This window comes from Oncorhynchus nerka, linkage group LG22 (genome assembly GCF_034236695.1).
Source record: "Oncorhynchus nerka isolate Pitt River linkage group LG22, Oner_Uvic_2.0, whole genome shotgun sequence".
Lineage (NCBI taxonomy): Eukaryota > Metazoa > Chordata > Actinopteri > Salmoniformes > Salmonidae > Oncorhynchus > Oncorhynchus nerka.
Genome location: NC_088417.1, coordinates 58605651 through 58625523, shown reverse-complemented (window position 1 = coordinate 58625523; position 19873 = coordinate 58605651). Strand labels below are relative to the sequence as shown.

Below are 19873 nucleotides of genomic sequence, written 5' to 3'. Positions count from 1 at the left end.
TTTTTCCTAAGCACAATTTTAACAAGACATTCTAGGCTAGAGCGTCCATAGGGTCTGTGCAGCCGGCTGAATGTTTGACATCCGTAAGTTTATCTTTCCACAGGTGTGTTTGTCAAATGCCCCACGCTTTAGCCAGAGCCATTTACTGTGGCTGTAGTAGGTAGGTGGAAGTGACTGCAGTAGAAAGGTGGTGTGCGCAGTGCAATTGTGGGGGGACACAACCCATCATAAGGTTGCTTAATAATGAGGATTCTGCCCCACCCCCCCTCGCTGACACCTTCCCATTGCTTCCCTCCCACATGTGACTTTTTCCCTCTGTTCCTCTTTGATCTGCCTTTTATTAGAGTTTACACATTTACAAATGTAAATACACATGCACAGTCGCCTACTAGGAGCACTCTCAATTAAAGCACACAGAGATCTGAAAACCTCAATGTCAGATTATGATCAGCAAGGTTTGAAAAGACATCAACTATTCATGTTGAAAACCCACATAAGAAGACTGACTGCGATGAATATGATGTGAAACAAATTACGCCCTATTCCCCATTTAGTGCCCTATTTTAACCTGGACCCTGGTCAGAAGTAGTGCACTAATAGGGACTAGGATGCCATTTGGAATGAAGCATGACGCCTATAAATCTCTCTGATGAATTATTCCAAAAAGTCTGTTCTAACGAGCACATCCTACTCCCAACACAGTAGCAAGTATCCCTCTCTGAAGTAGAAATCTAACAGCTCTCTCCACTTATGGGGATATGTTTCACCACACAACGTCAGGTGTTTTTGTTAATATCTAGAAACCCAGAGGGTTAGCCAATAGCCAACTACTCCTACTGTTTGAGTCATGGGCTGGCAGTTTCATTCTTTTGGCAGTTATCATCAAGCGCTAAAGTAAATAAACAGTTTTTCATGGTGCATTTTGTCAAAATGAAAGGTTCCAAGTATAATCTAGTGCTGTACCTGTGCAGCAAAGACATTTGAACGTAACTTTTTTATTTTAACAAAATGCGTTTTTTGGCAGAAATGCCTTCTGGAACATGTTAACTTTCATGTGCCTTTGATAACAAACTTGTATGCCATCTGTTAATACAAATAAAATTCTTAAAATACAAGCCTAGTTGGTTTAGCCAGAGAAAAAGTCAGCAACCTTCCAGCTAGCCATGATTTGCTGAGATGAGTTGGCTGGACATGCCGAGAAATGATTTCGGGTTGGTCTGCCACACTTCTGTCTATTTGAGCTGGTCAGTATGTGTAGGTAATCCTGTCTAACGCGGCTTTAAAAAAATATTGCGTAGTAGAACTGCATAAGTGTTGCTCTCCACTTTCTGGTTTTGAAATCAGTGGAATTAGAGCATGATGGCTAAGGAGATGGAGAAAACACCTGTCACCGGATTGCATCTTCAAACTAAGGGCAACCATGTAATCCGTGACAGAGAGGGAGAAGCATCCAGCCATGTTTACGGGTAAGATAGACTAGATAGCTACATTTTCAGATATTACGCGTTTCCAATATTTGCAGAAAGTAATTTATTTCAAGGGAAAGTGTAGTGTTAGCTAGCAAGCTAATGTTAGCTGCCTCGGTAGCTAACGTCACGTGTATGATCTCTGTAGTAATATTATTATGTTCTCAGAGCCATTTGCTTTGCTAGTTATAGTCTAATGTTAGCTAGCTAACATTGAACCTGGTTGGTTAGCTTCCTGCAGATTCATGCATGGTAGTAACATAATGAGTTGGGATTATGGTTCAGGAATATCTGACAAGTAATATGTAACAATTTCACAACAATACACACAAATCTAAAGTCAATGGAATTAAGAATATATAAATATTTGGGCGAGCAATGTCAGAGCGGCATAGACTAAGATACAGTAGGATCAAATACAGTATATACGTATGAGATGAGTAATGCAAAATATGTTAACTTTATTAAAGTGACTAGTGTTCCATTATTAAAGTGGCCAGTGATTAAGTCTATGTATATAGGGAAGCAGCCTCTTATGTGCTAGTGATGGCTATTTAACAGTCTGACATAGACTGATAAACAGCTTCTATCGGTCCTAGCTTTGATGCACCTGTATTGACCTCGCCTTCTTGATGATAAGGGGGTGAACAGGCAGTGGCTCGGGTGGTTGTTGTCCTTGATGATATTTTTGCCTTCCTGTGACATCGGGTGCTGTAGGTGTCCTGGAGGTCAGGTTGTTTGACCCCAGTGATGCGTTGGGCAGACCACACCACCCTCTGGAGAGCCCTGTGGTTGCGGGCGGTGCAGTTGCCATACCAGGCGGTTATACAGCCCGACAGGATGCTCTCAATTGTGCATCTGAAAAAGTGTGTGAGTTTTAGGTGCCAAGCTGATTTTTTTTCAGCCTCCTGAAGTTGAAAAGGCACTGTTGCACCTTCTTCACACCGTCTGTGTGGGTGGACAATTTCAGTTTGTCCGTGATGTGTATTCCGAGGAAATTTAAGCTTTCCACTAACTCTACTGTGGTCCCGTCGATGTGGATAGGGGATGCTCCCTCTGCTGTTTCCTGAAGTCCACAATCAGCTCCTTCGTTTTGTTGACGTTGGGTGAGAGGTTATTTTCCTTGCACAACACTCCTAGGGCCCTCACCTCCTACTCCTACCGTCCTATCCACATTGACGGGACAGTAGTGGAGAGGGTAGTAAGTTTTAAGTTCCTCGGCGTACACATCACGGACAAACTGAATTGGTCCACCCACACAGACAGCATCGTGAAGAAGGCGCAGCAGCGCCTCTTCAACATCAGGAGGCTGAAGAAATTCGGCTTGTCACCAAAAGCACTCACAAACTTCTACAGATGCACAATCGAGAGCATCCTGTCGGGCTGTATCACCGCCTGGTACGGCAACTACTCCGCCCAAAACCGTAAGTCTCTCCAGAGGGTAGTGAGGTCTGCACAACGCATCACCGGGGGCAAACTACCTGCCCTCCAGGACACCTACACCACCCGATGTCACAGGAAGGCCATAAAGATCATCAAGGACAACAACCACCCGAGCCACTGCCTGTTCACCCCACTATCATCCAGAAGGTGAGGTCAGTACAGGTGCATCAAAGCAGGGACCGAGAGACTGAAAAACAGCTTCTATCTCAAGGCCATCAGACTGTTAAACAGCCACCACTAACATTGAGTGGCTGCTGCTAACATACTGACTCAACTACAGCCACTTTAATAATGGAAATTGATAGAAATTGATGTAAAACATTTTTTATCACTAGCCACTTTAAACAATGCCAGTTAATATAATGTTTACATAACCTACATTACTCATCTCATATGTATATACTGTACTCTATCATCTACTGCATCTTGCCATCTTTATGTAATACATGTATCACTAGCCACTTTAAACTATGCCACTTTTATGTTTACATACCCTACATTACTCATCTCATATGTATATACTGTACTCGATACCATCTACAGCATCTTGCCTATGCCGTTCTGTACCATCACTCATTCATATATCTTTATGTACATATTCTTTATCCCTTTACACTTGTGTGTATAAGGTAGTAGTTGTGGAATTGTTAGGTTAGATTACTTGTTGGTTATTACTGCATTGTCGGAACTAGAAGCAAAAGCATTTCGCTACACTCGCATTAACATCTGCTAACCATGTGTATGTGACAAATAAAAATGTATTTGATTTGTGATTGTCTCCACCCCCTCCAGTGTTGCTGATTTCCCCCAGTGTATTTATCCCTGTGTTTCCTGTCTATCTGTGCCAGTTCATCTTGTTTGTTTCTATGCCAACCAGCGTTTTTCCCGTTCTCATGCTTTTTGCATTATCCTTTTTCTAGTCCTCCCGGTTTTGACCCTTGCCTGTTTCTGGACTTTGTACCCACCTGCCTGACCATTCTGCATGCCTTGACCACAAGCCTGTCTGCCACTCTGTACCTCCTGGACTCTGATCTGGTTTTGACCTTTTTGCCTGTCCACGACCACTCTCTTGCCTACCCCTTTTGATTAATAAACATTGTAAGACTCCAACCATCTGCCTCCAGTGTCTGCATTTGGGCCTCACCTTGTGCCTTGATATACATGCAGGTAATATTGTGGAACTGGATACAGACACCACCAGAGCATTCTAGAGTTCATGATTACATTTCTCGGAAAAACCCTAGCCCCAGAGAACACCTAGCCCCTATACCCCCTATGCACCTGTGTAGATCTGAGAAGACTACATACTGTAGGTGTAAGCAATATTGCGCCAAAGAACATCCAAGATCACTGACCTCAAATTCCCCATAACATCATCATAAACCAAGCCTCAGAAAAGCCTTAATTTATTTTTATTTAAAAAAATATAAACAATTTCGTGGTATCCAATTGTTTTAGTAGCTACTATCTTGTCTCATCGCTACAACTCCCGTACGGGCTTGGGAGAGACGAAGGTTGAAAGTCATGCGTCCTCCGATACACAACCCAACCAAGCCACACTGCTTCTTAACAGAGCATGCATCTAACCCGGAAGCACCAATGTGTTGGAGGAAACACCGTGCACCTGGCAACCTTGGTTAGCGCGCATTACGCCCGGCTCGCCACAGGAGTCGCTGGTGCGAGATGAGACAAGGACATCCCGGATGACGCTAGGCCAATTGTGCTTCGCCCCACGAACCTCCCGGTCGCGGCCGGTTACGACAGAGCCTGGGAGCAAACCCAGAGTCTCTGATGGCACAGCTGGCGCTGCAGTACAGCGCCCTTAACCACTGCACCACCCGGGAGGCCCAGAAAAGCCTTAATTTGCACCTATACCAGTATTCTACATCATACCATTTTTTTCTCCCTTTTATTGCTCACAGCGGTATTTAAATCTAATTTCCATCAAAGCTGGGATAAAAGGAAGTTTCAAGCTATTAGAGAACATACAGTGGGGTCTAGAATGATTGGATCCCTTGATAAAGATGAGCAAGAAAGACTGTATAAAATACTGAGTCACATGGTCATATGACATGAAAATAGAGCTCTTTGGCCACGCACACCAGATTTGGGTTCGGCCTTCGAAATAACAATATGCAGAAAACACCTAATTCCTACTGTAAAATATGGTAATGGTCCTCTGATGTTATGGGGATATTTTGCTTCCACTGGCCCTGGGGCCCTTGTTAAGGACAACGGCATCATGAACTTTACCAAGTACCTGGGAAATGTAGTCAAAAACCTGGTTGCCTCTGCCAGGAAGCTCAAACTTGGCTGCAAGTGAGTCTTTCAGTAAGACAATAACCACAGACACATCGAAATCCAGAAATAAATGTTTAAATGATGACAAAATAAACATTTTTCAATGGCCATCTCAGTCTCCGGACCTGAATCCCATTGAAAACCTGTGGTTTGAATTGAAGAGGGCAGTCTACAAGTGCAGTGTTACGTCCGTCGTTGGAATAAGACCAAAGCGCAGCGTGGAAAGTGTACATCTTTCTTTATTTTAGATGAACACCAAAAACAACAAAAGATCAACGAACGTAAAGTTCTGGACTGCAGACCGTCGCTGGAGGCTCTGGACCTTGGATCGTCACTGGAGGCTTTGTGCCACGGATCATCACTGGAGACTGTGGACCGTCTCGGGAGGTTCCGGACTGTGGACCGTCTCGGGAGGTTCCGGACTGTGGACCGTCTCGGGAGGTTCCGGACTGTGGACCGTCTCGGGAGGTTCCGGACTGGGAACTGTCACCGGAAGCTCTGGACTGGGAACTGTCGCCGGAAGCTCTGGACTGGGAACTGTCGCCGGAAGCTCTGGACTGTGGAGGCGCACTGGAGGCCTGATGCATGGGACCGGTACAGGTGGCACCGGGCTGATCACACGCACCTCAGGGCGAGTGCGGGGAGGGGGCACAGAACGTACTGGACTGTGGAGGCCTGATGCGTGGGACCCGTACAGGTGGCACCGGGCTGATGACGCACCTCACGGCGAGAGCGGGGAGGAGGTAAAGGACGTACTAGACTGTGGAGACGCACTGGAGGTCTGGAGTGTAGAGCTGGCACAACCCGTCCTGGCTGGATGCTCACTTTAGCCCGGCAAGTGCGGGCGCTGGCACAGGACGCACTGAGCTGTGAAGGCGCACTGGAGACACGGTGCGTAGAACTGCATAACATGGTGCCTGAACGGCGACACACACCCCAGGGTGAGTGTGCGGAGGAGACACAGGATGTACCGGACTGGTGAGGTGCACCGGAGGCCAGATGCGTGAAACCGGTGCACATGACACCGGACTGGTGTCACGCTCATCAGCACGCCCACTCTGCAGCTCTTGTCCCCTGCCATTACCTCCTCCCAGGTCCATGATGTCCTCCACTCCTGGGCACGCTGCTTGGTCACTTGGTGGTGGGATCTTCTGTTACGTCCGTCGTCGGAATGAGAGCGTGGAAAGTGTACAACGAACGTAAAGTTCTGCAGGGCTATACAGCTACTGTGCAAAAACAAGATCCCACAAACTCAGGTGGAAAACAGGCTGCCTAAGTATGATTCCCAATCAGAGACAACGATAGAATGCTGCCTCTGATTGGGAACCATACCCGGCCATCAAAGAAATAGAAAACTAGAATGCCCACCCAAATCACACCCTGACCTAACCAAATAGAGAAATAAGCAGGCTCTCTAAGGTCAGGGTGTGACACACAGACAAAGAATATGAAGGATCTGGAAAGATTCTGTATGGAGGAATGGTCTAAGATTCCTCCCAATGTGTTATCCAATCTCATAAAACCTTTTAGAAAAAGGTTCAGCATCATTATTCTCGCAAGGGAAAGGTGCTCGAGTATTGAAAACAGGGATGTCAATCATTTTGACCCCTATCTTTATTATTATTATTATTACTTGTTCAACAAAATCCATTTCCTTTAGCAATTGTATTAATATAATACAAATCAAATAAGCATACAATATAACTTAGTATTTGGATTATTTATTTTATACAGTTTTTCTTGCTCATCTTTAAGAAAGCATTCCGGACCCCACTGTATAAACTAGCCTTGCATCTCAGCCTGCTCATCTCTTCTGTTCCGCCCTAATGCTCTGGTGCTCAGCAATGACACCGCCATCAATCACATTGCCTCAGGATCCGCTGATTAGGAAAAATATACTATCTCAGGAGTGCAATGCCGTTAATGGGGCTCAAATCAGACCATTATCCACTTCATTAGAACATATGGCTTGAACACTGTCGGTTTTAACATTAAAATATTGCTGGGGCAAACTCCATCAACAAAGCTTTACACATCGAAACCAGTACACTACACAGGCTACACATTGACTGCACTAAACGTGAGCCATACACATAAACGTTATAACATTAGAGTTATGATCAGTTTATAGCTACTTCCCATATCTTTAGCTCTTATTGCATGGAAGACCACGGTAGTCGAGGATACTTTTATAGAGTAAACTAGCTAATAATCGGTCTGCAATATTGTGACACAGCGTTTGTCTGGCTGCCTGTTACAAAGTGGCCCGGTTAACAATATGCTTAATCTATTGCACAGTTCCAGTTCCATTACATATATTTATAACTAACCCCTCTTCTACGTGTGGTTCCATGAGTATTACAGTCTGCCATCAAACATCAACGATAAAACATGTAGCCTATAGGATATTATAGCTAGCCTACCTCAAAACAGATGTTCACCACTGCTCCATTATGAAAACAAATCACATTTTATCGGTTGCATACACATATTTTGCAGATGTTATTGCAGGTACAGCGAAATGCTAGCTCCAACAGTGCAGTAATACATAACAATACACGCATCCATATTACCAGTCAAAAGTTTGGACACACATACTTTTTATTTGTATAATTTTCTACATTGTAAAATAATAGTAAAGACATCTAAACTATGAAATAACACATATGGAATCATGTAGTAACCAAAAAAGTGTTAACCAGTGTTAACTATATTTCTTCAAAGAAGAAGATAGCCCTATTTGGTAAAAGACCAAGTCCATGTTATGACAAGAAAAGCTCAATAAGCACAGAGAAAGGACAGTCCAACATTACTTTAAGACATGAAGGAAGGTCAATCCGGTAGATTTCAAGAACTTTTGAAAGTTTCTTCAAGTGCATGTGGACTGCCAAAAGAAAGGAAGGCTCAGAGTTACGGCTGCTGCAGAGGATACGTTAATTAGAGTTAAGTTCGTTAGAGTTAACAGCCTCAGAAATTGTAGAACAAATAAATGCTTAACAGAGTTCAAATAACAGACATCTCAATATCAACTGTTCAGAGGAGACCATGTGAATCAGGCGATAATGGTCAAATTGGTAGAAAGAAACCACTACTAAATGAAACCAATAATAAGAAGAGACTTGCTTGGGCTAAGAAACACGATCTATGGACATTAGACGTGGAAATCTGTGCTTTCATCTGATAAGTCCAAATTTGAGATTTTTGATTCCAATCGCCGTGGCTTTGTGAGACACAGAGTAGGTGAACGGATGATCTCCGATTGTGTGGTTCCCACCGTGAAGCATGGAGGAGGAGGTTTGATGGTGTGGGGTGCTTTGCTGGTGTCACTGTCAGTGATTTATTTAGAATTCAAGGCACACTTAACCAGCATGGCTACCACAGCATTCTGCAGCGATACGCCATCCCATCTGGTTGGTGCTTAGTGGGAATTTAATTTGTTTTTCAAGAGGACAATGACCCAACACACCTCCAAGCTGTGTAAGGGCTATTTGACCAAGAAGGAGAGTGATGCAGTGCTGCATCAGATGGCCTGACCTCCACAATACACCTGACCTCAACCCAATTGAGATGGTTTTGGATGAGTTGGACCGCAGTGTGAAGGAAAAGCAGCCAAAAAGTGCTCAACATATGTGGGTACTCCTTCAATACTAGTTAGTTGAGAGAATGCCATGTGCCAGTGTAAGGACAGATGCTGGAGCCAAGAAGCAAGTCCAGGGAGTGAACATTTAATGAAACACGGACATGAAACAGGCACTGGACAAGCCGGCTGAGGAGCGGGATCCTGACGATCCCGCTGGGCGCCGGAGCCTGACAATCCCGCTGAGGCGCGGGAGCCCGACGATCCCGCTGAGGCATGACATGGGATGGGCCCCTGCCGAGCCAAGAAACCCTCTCGAGTCAGCTAAGGCGTGGAAGCCCAACGAGCCAGCTGAGGCACCCCCAGTTCCAATCAGTGATGGCACCCGGACCCGTCACCAACAAAAAAATTATAATAATAATTCCCTTCATATATTGCTGTCAGCATTCTGTAAGGACAGATGCTGGAGACGAGAAGCAAGTACAGGGAGTGAACATTTAATGAAACACAGACATGAAACAGAACACGGATAGCGTCTGGACAGGGGAAACGTAAAAGACAATAATACTGACACGGGGAACCAACGGAGGAACAGACAGATATACAGTAGATGGGTCAATCAACAAAGTGAAGGAGTCTCGGTGAGTCCAATGAGTGCTGATGCGCATAATGATGGTGACATGTGCTTAATGAAGGTCAGCCTGGTGCCCTCGAGCGCCAGAGAGGAGAGCGGGAGCAGTTGTGACAAAGAGTTGTCATGAAGGCAAAGGGTAGCTACTTTGAAGAATATAAAATCTATTTGGGTTTGTTTAACCTCTTCAACCTATGGGTTGCGCTATTTCATTATTGGATAAAAAAACGTGCCCGTTTTAAGCGCAATATTTTGTCACAAAAAGATGCTCGACTATGCATATAATTGACAGCTTTGGAAAGACAACACTCTGACGTTTCCAAAACTGCAAAGATATTATCTGTGAGTGCCCCAGAACTGATGCTACAGGCGAAACCAAGATGAAACTTCAAACAGGATTTGCCAATGTCTCCTTATATGGCTGTGAATGCGCCAGGAATGAGCCTGCCCTTTCTATCGTTTCTCCAAGGTGTCTGCAGCATTGTGACGTATTTGTAGGCATATCATTGGAAGATTGGCCATAAGAGACTACATTTACCAGGTGTCCGCCCGGTGTCCTTTGTTGAAATTGCTGCGCAATTTACAAGCTGCACGCAGTCATCCAGTGATTTGAGAGGAGAGAGGAGCCTTCCACGAACGATATATCATGAAGAGATATGTGAAAAACACCTTGAGGATTGATTATAAACAACGTTTACCATGTTTCAGTCGATATTATGGAGTTAATTTGGAAAAAAGTTCGGCGTTATGATGAATGAATTTTCGTTTTTTTTTGGTAGCCAAACAAGACGCAGAAAACGGAGCGATTTCTCCTGCACAAATAATCTTTCAGGAAAAACGGAACATTTGCTATCTAACTGAGTCTCCTCATTGAAAACATCCAAAGTTCTTCAAAGGTAAATTATTTTATTTGAATGCTTTTCTGGTTTTTGTGAAAATGTTGCCTGCTGAATGCTAACGCTAAATGCTACGCTAGCCTGCGAATGCTATCAATACTGTTACACAAATGTTTGTTTTGCTATGGTTGAGAAGCATATTTTTGAAAATCTGAGATGACAGTGTTGTTAACAAAAGGCTAAGCTTGAGAGCTAGCATATTGATTTCATTTCATTTGCGATTTTCATAAATAGTTAACGTTGCGTTATGGTAATGAGCTTGAGGCTGTAGTCACGATCCCGGATCCGGGATGGCTCGACGCAAGAAGTTAACACTATCACGCCCTGACCTTAGAGAGCCTTGTTTATTTTCGATTTTGTTAGGTCAGGGTGTGACTTGGGTGGGCAAATCTCGTGACCACGAAGGAAGCACGAGAGGCAGCCCAAGAAAATTATTTGGGGTGGCACACTGGGTGGTTGGTGGAGCCAGGTTTCAGACCAGAGCCTCCAGTGATGATCCATGGCCCGGAGCCTCCAGTGATGATCCATGGCCCGGAGCCTCCAGTGATGATCCATGGCCCGGAGCCTCCAGTGATGATCCATGGCCCGGAGCCTGCAGTGATGATCCATGGCCCAGAGCCTGCAGGGAAGATCCATGGCCAGAAGCCTCCAGAGACAATCCAAGGTCCGGAGCCTCCAGCGACGGTCGGCGGTCCAGAGCCTCCAGCGACGGTCGGCCCAGAGCCTCCAGCGAGGTCGGCGGTCCAGAGCCTCCAGCGACGGCCTCCAGCGATGGTCGGCGGTCCAGAGCCTCCAGCGACGGTCGGCGGTCCAGAGCCTCCAGCGACGGTCGGCGGTCCAGAGCCTCCAGCGACGGTCGGCGGTCCAGAGCCTCCAGCGACGGTCGGCGGTCCAGAGCCTCCAGCGACGGTCGACGGTCCAGAGCCTCCAGCGACGGTCGGCGGTCCAGAGCCTCCAGAGACGGTCCCCGGTCCGGAGCTTCCAGAGACGGTCCCCGGTCCGGAGCTTCCTTAGACGGTTCCCGGTCCGGTGTCCGCGACGACGATCTATGGTCCCGAGCCTCCAGTGATGATCCATGGCCCGGAGCCTCCAGTGATGATCCATGGCCCGGAGCCTCCAGTGATGATCCATGGCCCGGAGCCTCCAGTGATGATCCATGGCCCGGAGCCTCCAGTGATGATCCATGGCCCGGAGCCTGCAGTGATGATCCATGGCCCAGAGCCTGCAGGGAAGATCCATGGCCAGAAGCCTCCAGAGACAATCCAAGGTCCGGAGCCTCCAGCGACGGTCGGCGGTCCAGAGCCTCCAGCGACGGTCGGCGGTCCAGAGCCTCCAGCGACGGTCGGCGGTCCAGAGCCTCCAGCGACGGTCGGCGGTCCAGAGCCTCCAGCGACGGTCGGCGGTCCAGAGCCTCCAGCGACGGTCGGCGGTCCAGAGCCTCCAGCGACGGTCGGCGGTCCAGAGCCTCCAGCGACGGTCGGCGGTCCAGAGCCTCCAGCGACGGTCGGCGGTCCAGAGCCTCCAGCGACGGTCGGCGGTCCAGAGCCTCCAGCGACGGCCTCCAGCGATGGTCGGCGGTCCAGAGCCTCCAGCGACGGCCTCCAGCGATGGTCGGCGGTCCAGAGCCTCCAGCGACGGTCGGCGGTCCAGAGCCTCCAGCGACGGTCGGCGGTCCAGAGCCTCCAGCGACGGTCGGCGGTCCAGAGCCTCCAGCGACGGTCGGCGGTCCAGAGCCTCCAGCGACGGTCGGCGGTCCAGAGCCTCCAGCGACGGTCGGCGGTCCAGAGCCTCCAGCGACGGTCGACGGTCCAGAGCCTCCAGCGACGGTCGGCGGTCCAGAGCCTCCAGAGACGGTCCCCGGTCCGGAGCTTCCAGAGACGGTCCCCGGTCCGGAGCTTCCTGAGACGGTTCCCAGTCCGGTGTCCGCGACGACGATCTATGGTCCCGAGTCCCCGGCAACGATCCCCGCACCAGAGGTGCCACCAAAATGGGGGGAGCCTCAAGCGGAGCGGGGTCTGCGTCCAGCACCGGAGCCTCCACCGAGATGAGATGCCCACTCGGACCCTCCCCTATAGGTTCAGGTTTGCGTCTTGAGTCCGCACCTTTGGCGGAGGGGGTACTACTGTCATGCCCTGTGACCTGGTTGGGCAAATCTATGTTTCTATTTCTTTGTTGGCCTAGTATGGTTCACAATCAGAGACAGCTGTTTATCGTTGTCTCTGATTGGGGATCATACTTAAGCAGCCCTTTTTCCCACCTTAGATTGTGGGATCTTGTTTGCGTTCTGCTCTGCATATAGCTTCACGTTCGTTTTTGTATTTTGTTGGTTTTTCGGTGTCATTTAAATAACGCTGCACCTTGGTCCAATACATCTTTAAACGAGCGTAACAAACACTCTTTTGGTTACTACATGATTCCTTATGTGTTATTTCATAGTTTTGAAGTCGTCACTATTATTCTACAATGTAGAAAATAGTAAAAATAAAGAAAAACCCTTGAATGAGTAGGTGTGTCCAAACTTTTGACTGGTACTGTATATAATTGATTAGACTGTGAACAAGCACCACACGATGGATGCTTTCCATACTGTAAGTTTTTACAAGTTAGGTGGAATCTACTGGGAGATTGTAAAAGCTAATAAAGCAAGTACACTACCAACTGCACAGATAATAACGGATGACTTAGTGAAGTGCATTCCCAGACTGGTGTTGTTCTACATGTGCTTCTCCCTTTGTTTATATTTATTCAATTTTACATCCCTTCCACAGTGAAAGAGAAAGTATACCAATTTGTTTTTCTATGTGGTAATAAGAGGTTCTCATTCACTGAGGGGTATGAAGGCCACCAAATACACCAGAGAGGGAGATGCACACGCACACATATACAGTGAAAGAGCGAGAGGGTGAGCGACACAGGCACAAGCACAAAGACACACACACAAAGAGGGAGAGAGATAGAAGAGAGACACACACATACTGTACATCAGACAAAATATGTTTTTCTCCATCATCCGCCCAGACTGTATCTAGATTCGAAGGCTTTGGCTTACCTTGGACGAGGATGTGCACTGACGTCGTCCTCGGTCTGCTGCTCGTCTGCACCGCGCAGATGTATGGGCCTTCATCTGTCATGTCCACGTCCTCAATCTTGATGGTGAACTCCTCCTGATTGAGTGTAACCAGGCTCACCCTGGGATCCACAGACCACTTATCCTCGCCGGCGTACAGTATACTCGACCGGTTGAGCCATGCCGTGTGTGTGACGATGTCCCCCTGTGCGCACCTGTAGCACGAGAAAGAAGGAACATTGCCAAATCAAACACAAGGTGAAATACAAAACGGAAAAGTAACGCTTTGCTTTGCATCAGGTGAGAGACCACAGCAGGCCCCATTTGTGATGTCACAGCTTTCCCTCTATGGCATTCGTCACTTCTGTTCCAGTGATGAGAGTGAGGGTGGGACAGTGTCCAGGGGGGCTGTTGTGTCATGAAGGAAAAATAAGTCAGAAGTTACATGCTTGTGTATACTCGATATCGAGTGTCGATGGCGGTCATAGCAAATGACCACAGTGCTTGTGATGCCTCTGTGCACGGATTTCTCTAGGATATCTAAGAGAATCCGACCTTTGTTGCTTTAGAAATGTGTACTGCATTTGGTGCATTCAAACATCTTCTGTGAGATACAGTAAATGTCATTATCCTTTTCATCATAGTCAAATGAACCTTAACCCATGTTCAGCTAACTTTTTGGAGGTGCTGGTCCAGGGGTTATCCATGTCAAGTGTTTGACAAATCACTAATATCTGTCAATAGGTTACTATATTGATTATGTTAACTATGCTAAATCATATGCAATTACAGTAGGAGCTAATGGAATTTTCATCATACTCTCTTTGTGGAACGCCTGGATAACCTCAGGTTTACTGTTATATGTCTCGACTTGGAGGTCACACAAGAAGACTTACAACGTGGGTAGTGCAGGTGTGTTACGTGTGATTGTGTATGCATCTCTGCCCATGCAACTCCAATTAATGGAAAGCTGAGAACTTCCTTAGGCACTTTGCTGGAAGAGATCCAACAGAACACACTAACTTCTTTGGCTGATTGGCATATCTGGTCGGTCAACTTCCTTGTCCTTCATTCACGCCATTCCTCCGAAATGGGAAAAGCATAGGCATAGTGGCGGTCAGTGCCGTTTATGATGAGGGAGGACAAAACATTTTTTCACAAGCTTCGCCTTTTTTCTATTACAGCATATTGGATGACTGTCATTCATATTCCATTCACCCAGTTCATTGTAACATTGATAGGTTTAGGCTACTAAATGATCCTCAAATCTTCCCTATACCCATTGTGAGATTGCTACAACCTAGCCTATGATGAAAGTTTACAACATAGGTGCACACAGGTCAAGATAAAATGTTGAGGTGACAGACAGTGACACATTAAATACAGCCTTGCACACTCTTGCCTGCATCTAGCTGATCTAGGATGTAATCATTAGTCCAACAGTTTTTAAGAAACTATTTAACAGAATCGGCAGAATGAATACAGCCCTGATCACACATAAACACAGTTCACTTTCATAGCAGCCACATTGTATTCCTTCCCTCACCTTTTCACTTCATTTGTGGACTTCAATGCACAAACATTCCAAGCCAAACCATGTCATAACCGCTACACACGGCCTACATTGTTGTTCCCATATTAGCTAAAGTAACATTCCTTGTCAACATAGCTAATATAACTAATGTATTAGTACACCCGCTACAATCATGCAATAACTTTACAGTGTATAGTCAGTAAGCAGTTTAGCATTTACACCGTTGGGCCCCGGTGGCAATAAATGAATAAAACCAAAAGCTTACATTGACTTAGAATAGTTCCAGTGTTGTGTTGGATAGTCATAGCCAGCTAGCTAACATGACATCCCTCTGTTTGAGCCGGGTGGTTGAGTAGGTTAAACTATCCATCTACATTTTCTAGCTAAGTGAAACTGAAAGTGGAAGAAAATGACAAATGTCAATCACTCTCACTCTTGCTTCTCCTTCATTTTTGAAGACATTATTTTGTTGAAAACTGTTCAACTATTGTCCTCCTCTCTCTTTGAGTCAACTACTTACCACATTTTATGTACTGCAGTGCTAGCTATCTGTAGCTTATGCTTTCAGTTCTAGATTAATTCTCTGATCCTTTTGATTTTTTTGGACAACATGTCAGTTCATGCTGCAAGAGCTCTGATAACTGTCATGACTTGGGCCTGATGGGGAGGTTTATGACCCCCATACCTTTCCCTTTTTCCTCTTTCTACTCTACCGATGTGACTACCCTTTGTTAACATGGAGAGTCTGATAACATCAAAAGATGGGAAACTGAACCATATTTCGGTAATCCAACCAGTTGAAAATATGCTTTGGTACTTAATGAGTATGATGACAGATTAGTTGGTGTCTGAGACATTATTACTGATGATAGGACGACATAAACTGTATCTTGGAAAGTCTACACATTCTAGTTCAGATTCACATGGAATTGTTGTGCAATTTAACCTTTCTGGGATAGGGGGCAACATTTTCACTTTTGGATGAATAGCGTGCCCAGAGCTAACTGCCTCCTACTCTGTCCCAGATGCTAATATATGCATATTATTATTAGTATTGGATAGAAAACACTCTGAATGATGTCTATGAGTATAACAGAACTCATATGGCAGACAAAAACCTGAGAAAAATACAACCAGGAAGTGGGACATCTAAGGTTTGTAGTTTTTCAAAGCTTGGCCTCCCAAAGCTTGGAGTACACATTGAGATATGGATGAGGTTGCACTTCCTAGGGCTTCCACTAAATGTCTGCCGTCTCTAGAAACTGGTTTGATTCTACTATAAAGGAGGGGCTCATGAGACCTCTTTGAGTCAGTGGTCTGGCAGAGAGCCTTGGTCTCATGACGCGCGCTCCCGACAGAGTTACCTCTCGTTCCAGTGCTTTTTCTGAAGACAAAGGAATTCTCTGGTTGGAACATTATTGATGTTTTATGTTAAAAACATCCTAACGATTGATTCCATACATCGTTTGACATGTTTCTAAAGGACTGTAATGGAACTTTTTGAGTTTTTGTCTGGATGAAATGCTCGCGCCTCATGAAGATGGATTACTGGGCTGAACACGCTAACAACAAGTGACTATTTGGACATAAATGATGGAACTTTATGGAACAAATCAGTCATTTATTGTCGAACTGGGATTCCTGTGAGTGCCTTCTGATTAAGATCATCAGAGGTAAGTGAATATTTATGGTGTTGATTCCAAAATGGCGGCTATTTTGGGTTCTGAGCGCCATTCTCAGATGATGCTTTTTCCGTAAAGTTTAAAAAATCTGACACAGCATCTTTAATTCTGTGAATAACACTAGTAATTTTTATCAATGTTTATTAATAGTATTTCTGCAAAATCATCGGATGTTTTCTTGGGGACCTTCAATGCTGCAGACATTTTTGGCACCCTTCCCCACATCTGTACCTCGACCCAATCCTGTCTCTGAGCTCTACGGACTATTGGTTCGACCTCTGACATGCACTGTCAACTGTGGGACATTATATAGACAGGGGTGTGCCTTTTTCAAATCATGTCCAATCCATTGAATTTACCACAGGTGATCTCCAATCAAGTTGTGGAAACATTTTAAGGGTGATCAGTGGAAGCAGGATGGACCTGAGCTCAATTTTGCGTTTCATAGCAAAGGTTCTGAATACTTATGTAAATAAGGTATCGTTTTTTTGTTTTTTATACATTTGCTAAACAATCTAAACACCTGCTTTCACTTTGTTATTATAGGTTATTGTGTGTTGATTAATTAACATTTTTATTTAATACATTTTAGAATAAGGCTGTAATGTAACAAAATGTGGAAAAAGTAATTGGGTCTGAATACTTTCCGAATGCGCTGTAGGTAACAGTACAGTGAAGTAAATCCATATGAAGTAGCTAAGTTTATATATAGCTCAGTAAGTAAATCACTGTTTTACCAGTAGTAGCTAATGCTACTGCACCGCTGCCGATGACGTGGACGTCGATTAAGGCAGCTCCCGCACCTCTCTGAGGGGTTGGGTTAAATGCGGACCTACTTGGTATCTTTTTCCCTTTTATGTTACCAAACATAAAGCTGACACCAAAAATATTTAATCATCACTGAAGTTTTTCCAGAAGAATGCAGTGTCTACAATCATTTGAGTAGCTTATTGTGAAGGTAGGCCTATGTCACTGTAAATAACATCCCAACTCACACATGCCCAGAAAACTGACAGAGGATTATCTCCCCAAAAATGCAAGTCAGGTCACTGTCTATGATTGTCCAAGCTGCTAAAATCCCTACGCCACCTAGGTGAAGTAGAGTCAGGACTACAACAAGGCTGGACAGTCATGGGTGGCATGACCCAGGTGTTGATGTACATAGTGGGTAGGAACCTGACAGCACTGTCTTGACTGTATACAGACAGAGAGAATAGCTGCCTGATTCTCAGTTCTCTGGGCTAAACTAAAAACAGTGAAATGGTAATGTAGGACTGGATCCATGACAGACATAATGACAATTCAACAACCTACCTATCTGTTTCATGTGCCATACAGGACTGAGGACTCCCGGGCTATGGGATGCAGGACCAAGGGCAGAGGATGGTCAAGCAGCAATATTGTAATATTGACATAAATTGAGGATGTGGATTAAATGGATCATTAAAAAATATAAATCACAGAATGGGTCAATGTTTTGTTCTGTTTATCATTCAATACCTGTTCTGATAATGTTAACATAACCAACTACAGTTACAAGCTGAGCAAACAATGGAAAATAAATCACATGTTCATTATAGTCTACTCCTACGCTCAGGACCGATCACACATTGACTACTGAAGGTTCCCATTATTGCAATTAAGTTTGAGTGGGGCCACATAGACATTTTAATTGCTATTGGGGTCCTCATGAGCACCGCTGAAATTAGAACCATGTCTGTGCTCTAACAAGCCACCACTTCCTCCTCTCTTGGCTATAACCTGTGTTGTGGTTGAGGTCCACCTAAAGCGAGACCGAGTCAAGACCAAGATCGGAGGGGGGACAAGGGGTCCGAGACCTAGTCAAGACTGAGACCAGAAAAATGCCTGTCCAATTCAAGACCATGATTGTAATTTAGTAAAATCACCAACATCATAAGAGTTCAAAATGTCAAGTATTTCTGTGTTTACATTTCAGAACAACATATGGATTCTTTAGACATTTAGAATAGTGAAAAAATGCATGCTGAGAGAAAATAGAGCCACTCTACAAATGATTAATAACTCAAAAGCAGTGGGAAACAATGGTCCTTCTACACCTTCAGAGGAGGGCTAAGGTTTGATCAAATTATTATTATAATAATTATAATTATATTTTCAATTATCTCATTTAATCTCTTTAGATTTAGTTGGAAAGGGTTAACACTGAAGATAAATAAATATCCAATCAGGATATCTAGTTAGCTAAATCAACCATTGTCTAGGCCATCAGAAGCTAGATAAAAGCATCTGCCATTCAACTGTATTAGGGCAACGTTTTGGAGTGACAGTGGAATCAACCAATGACATTTTGGCTTGATGGATGGAGCCGTTTTTACAAAAATGTATGAAAATATCTGCCTTTTTTGAAGGCCAACAGGTCACAATAGCGTTGTTTTCCCACGGTGTTGTCGACTAGTTTGCAGCGGCTGCAACAGGTCTTATCAAAGCGGATGTTGTTGCTAATTTGTTAGCTTTTCCCTTTTCAAGATTAACTTTCAACAAGAAGTTAAGTTTCAAATGATCATCAGCTGCTGAGTGGAGCTGTGCTTTTAATTGCAGCACGCTTGCTGTTGTTCAAATCAAATCCAATTGTATTTGTCACATGCGCCGAATACAACAGGTGTAGGTAGACCTTATCGTGAAATGAATACTTACAAGCCCTTAACCAACAATGCAGTTCAAGTAGGATTAAGAGAATATTTAGTTACCGGGTCAATGTGCAGGGTAAGCCATTTCTTTTAAAATACATATGTGTGTTAAACATTGTTGCATTTAAAGTGGAATTGACAGCATTTTAGCAACATGAAATCTGTTAATGTACACGCCCAGGAAGAATATGACATGTTTTAAACATTTTCAGACAAGCAACCACTTGGATATGGTCATTTTCATGTTTTCATAAATTCTTAGAGTGTTTGGGAATTATGAATACTAAAGCATTTGTGAAAATTCTATAGAATATAGAGTGGGAAAGCGGTTGTGCAGTAAATTAAACCGAGTATACAGTAGGCCTTTATACAAACAAGCCATTTGCCACACGCGCCTGCCATCATTCACTTTGAACTGGAATGTGTGTTTACAGGCAGTTGCAAGAGCGCGACTTTAGATCATTAGAGAGCATTCGCCAAAAGCCACAAAATACACCTGAATGGATTCCTGCAAATATGTAAACGCCAAGGGAGTCACATTTGGGAACTTGACAGTCATATTGATCAAACAACCATGAAAAGGTAGTCCCGCTCGCCCTCAGTTATG

The 19873-nt window shown here is 44.8% G+C and overlaps 1 protein-coding gene across 9 annotated transcripts in view; it reads right to left on the bottom strand.

Moving 5' to 3' along the window:
• The window catches only part of LOC115105411 (opioid-binding protein/cell adhesion molecule-like), a 549548-nt gene that overhangs the window by 77227 nt on the left and 452448 nt on the right, over window positions 1-19873 (bottom strand). For 8 of the 9 annotated variants that reach the window (XM_029627431.2, XM_065007283.1, XM_065007279.1 and 5 more), the window contains one exon: window positions 13364-13596. In XM_029627431.2, coding sequence (XP_029483291.1) covers window positions 13364-13596 — 233 coding nt within the window. Of the gene's footprint in view, window positions 1-13363; window positions 13597-15180; window positions 15257-19873 lie in introns of those variants that run through there. The other variant, XM_065007284.1, reaches the window with a different exon arrangement.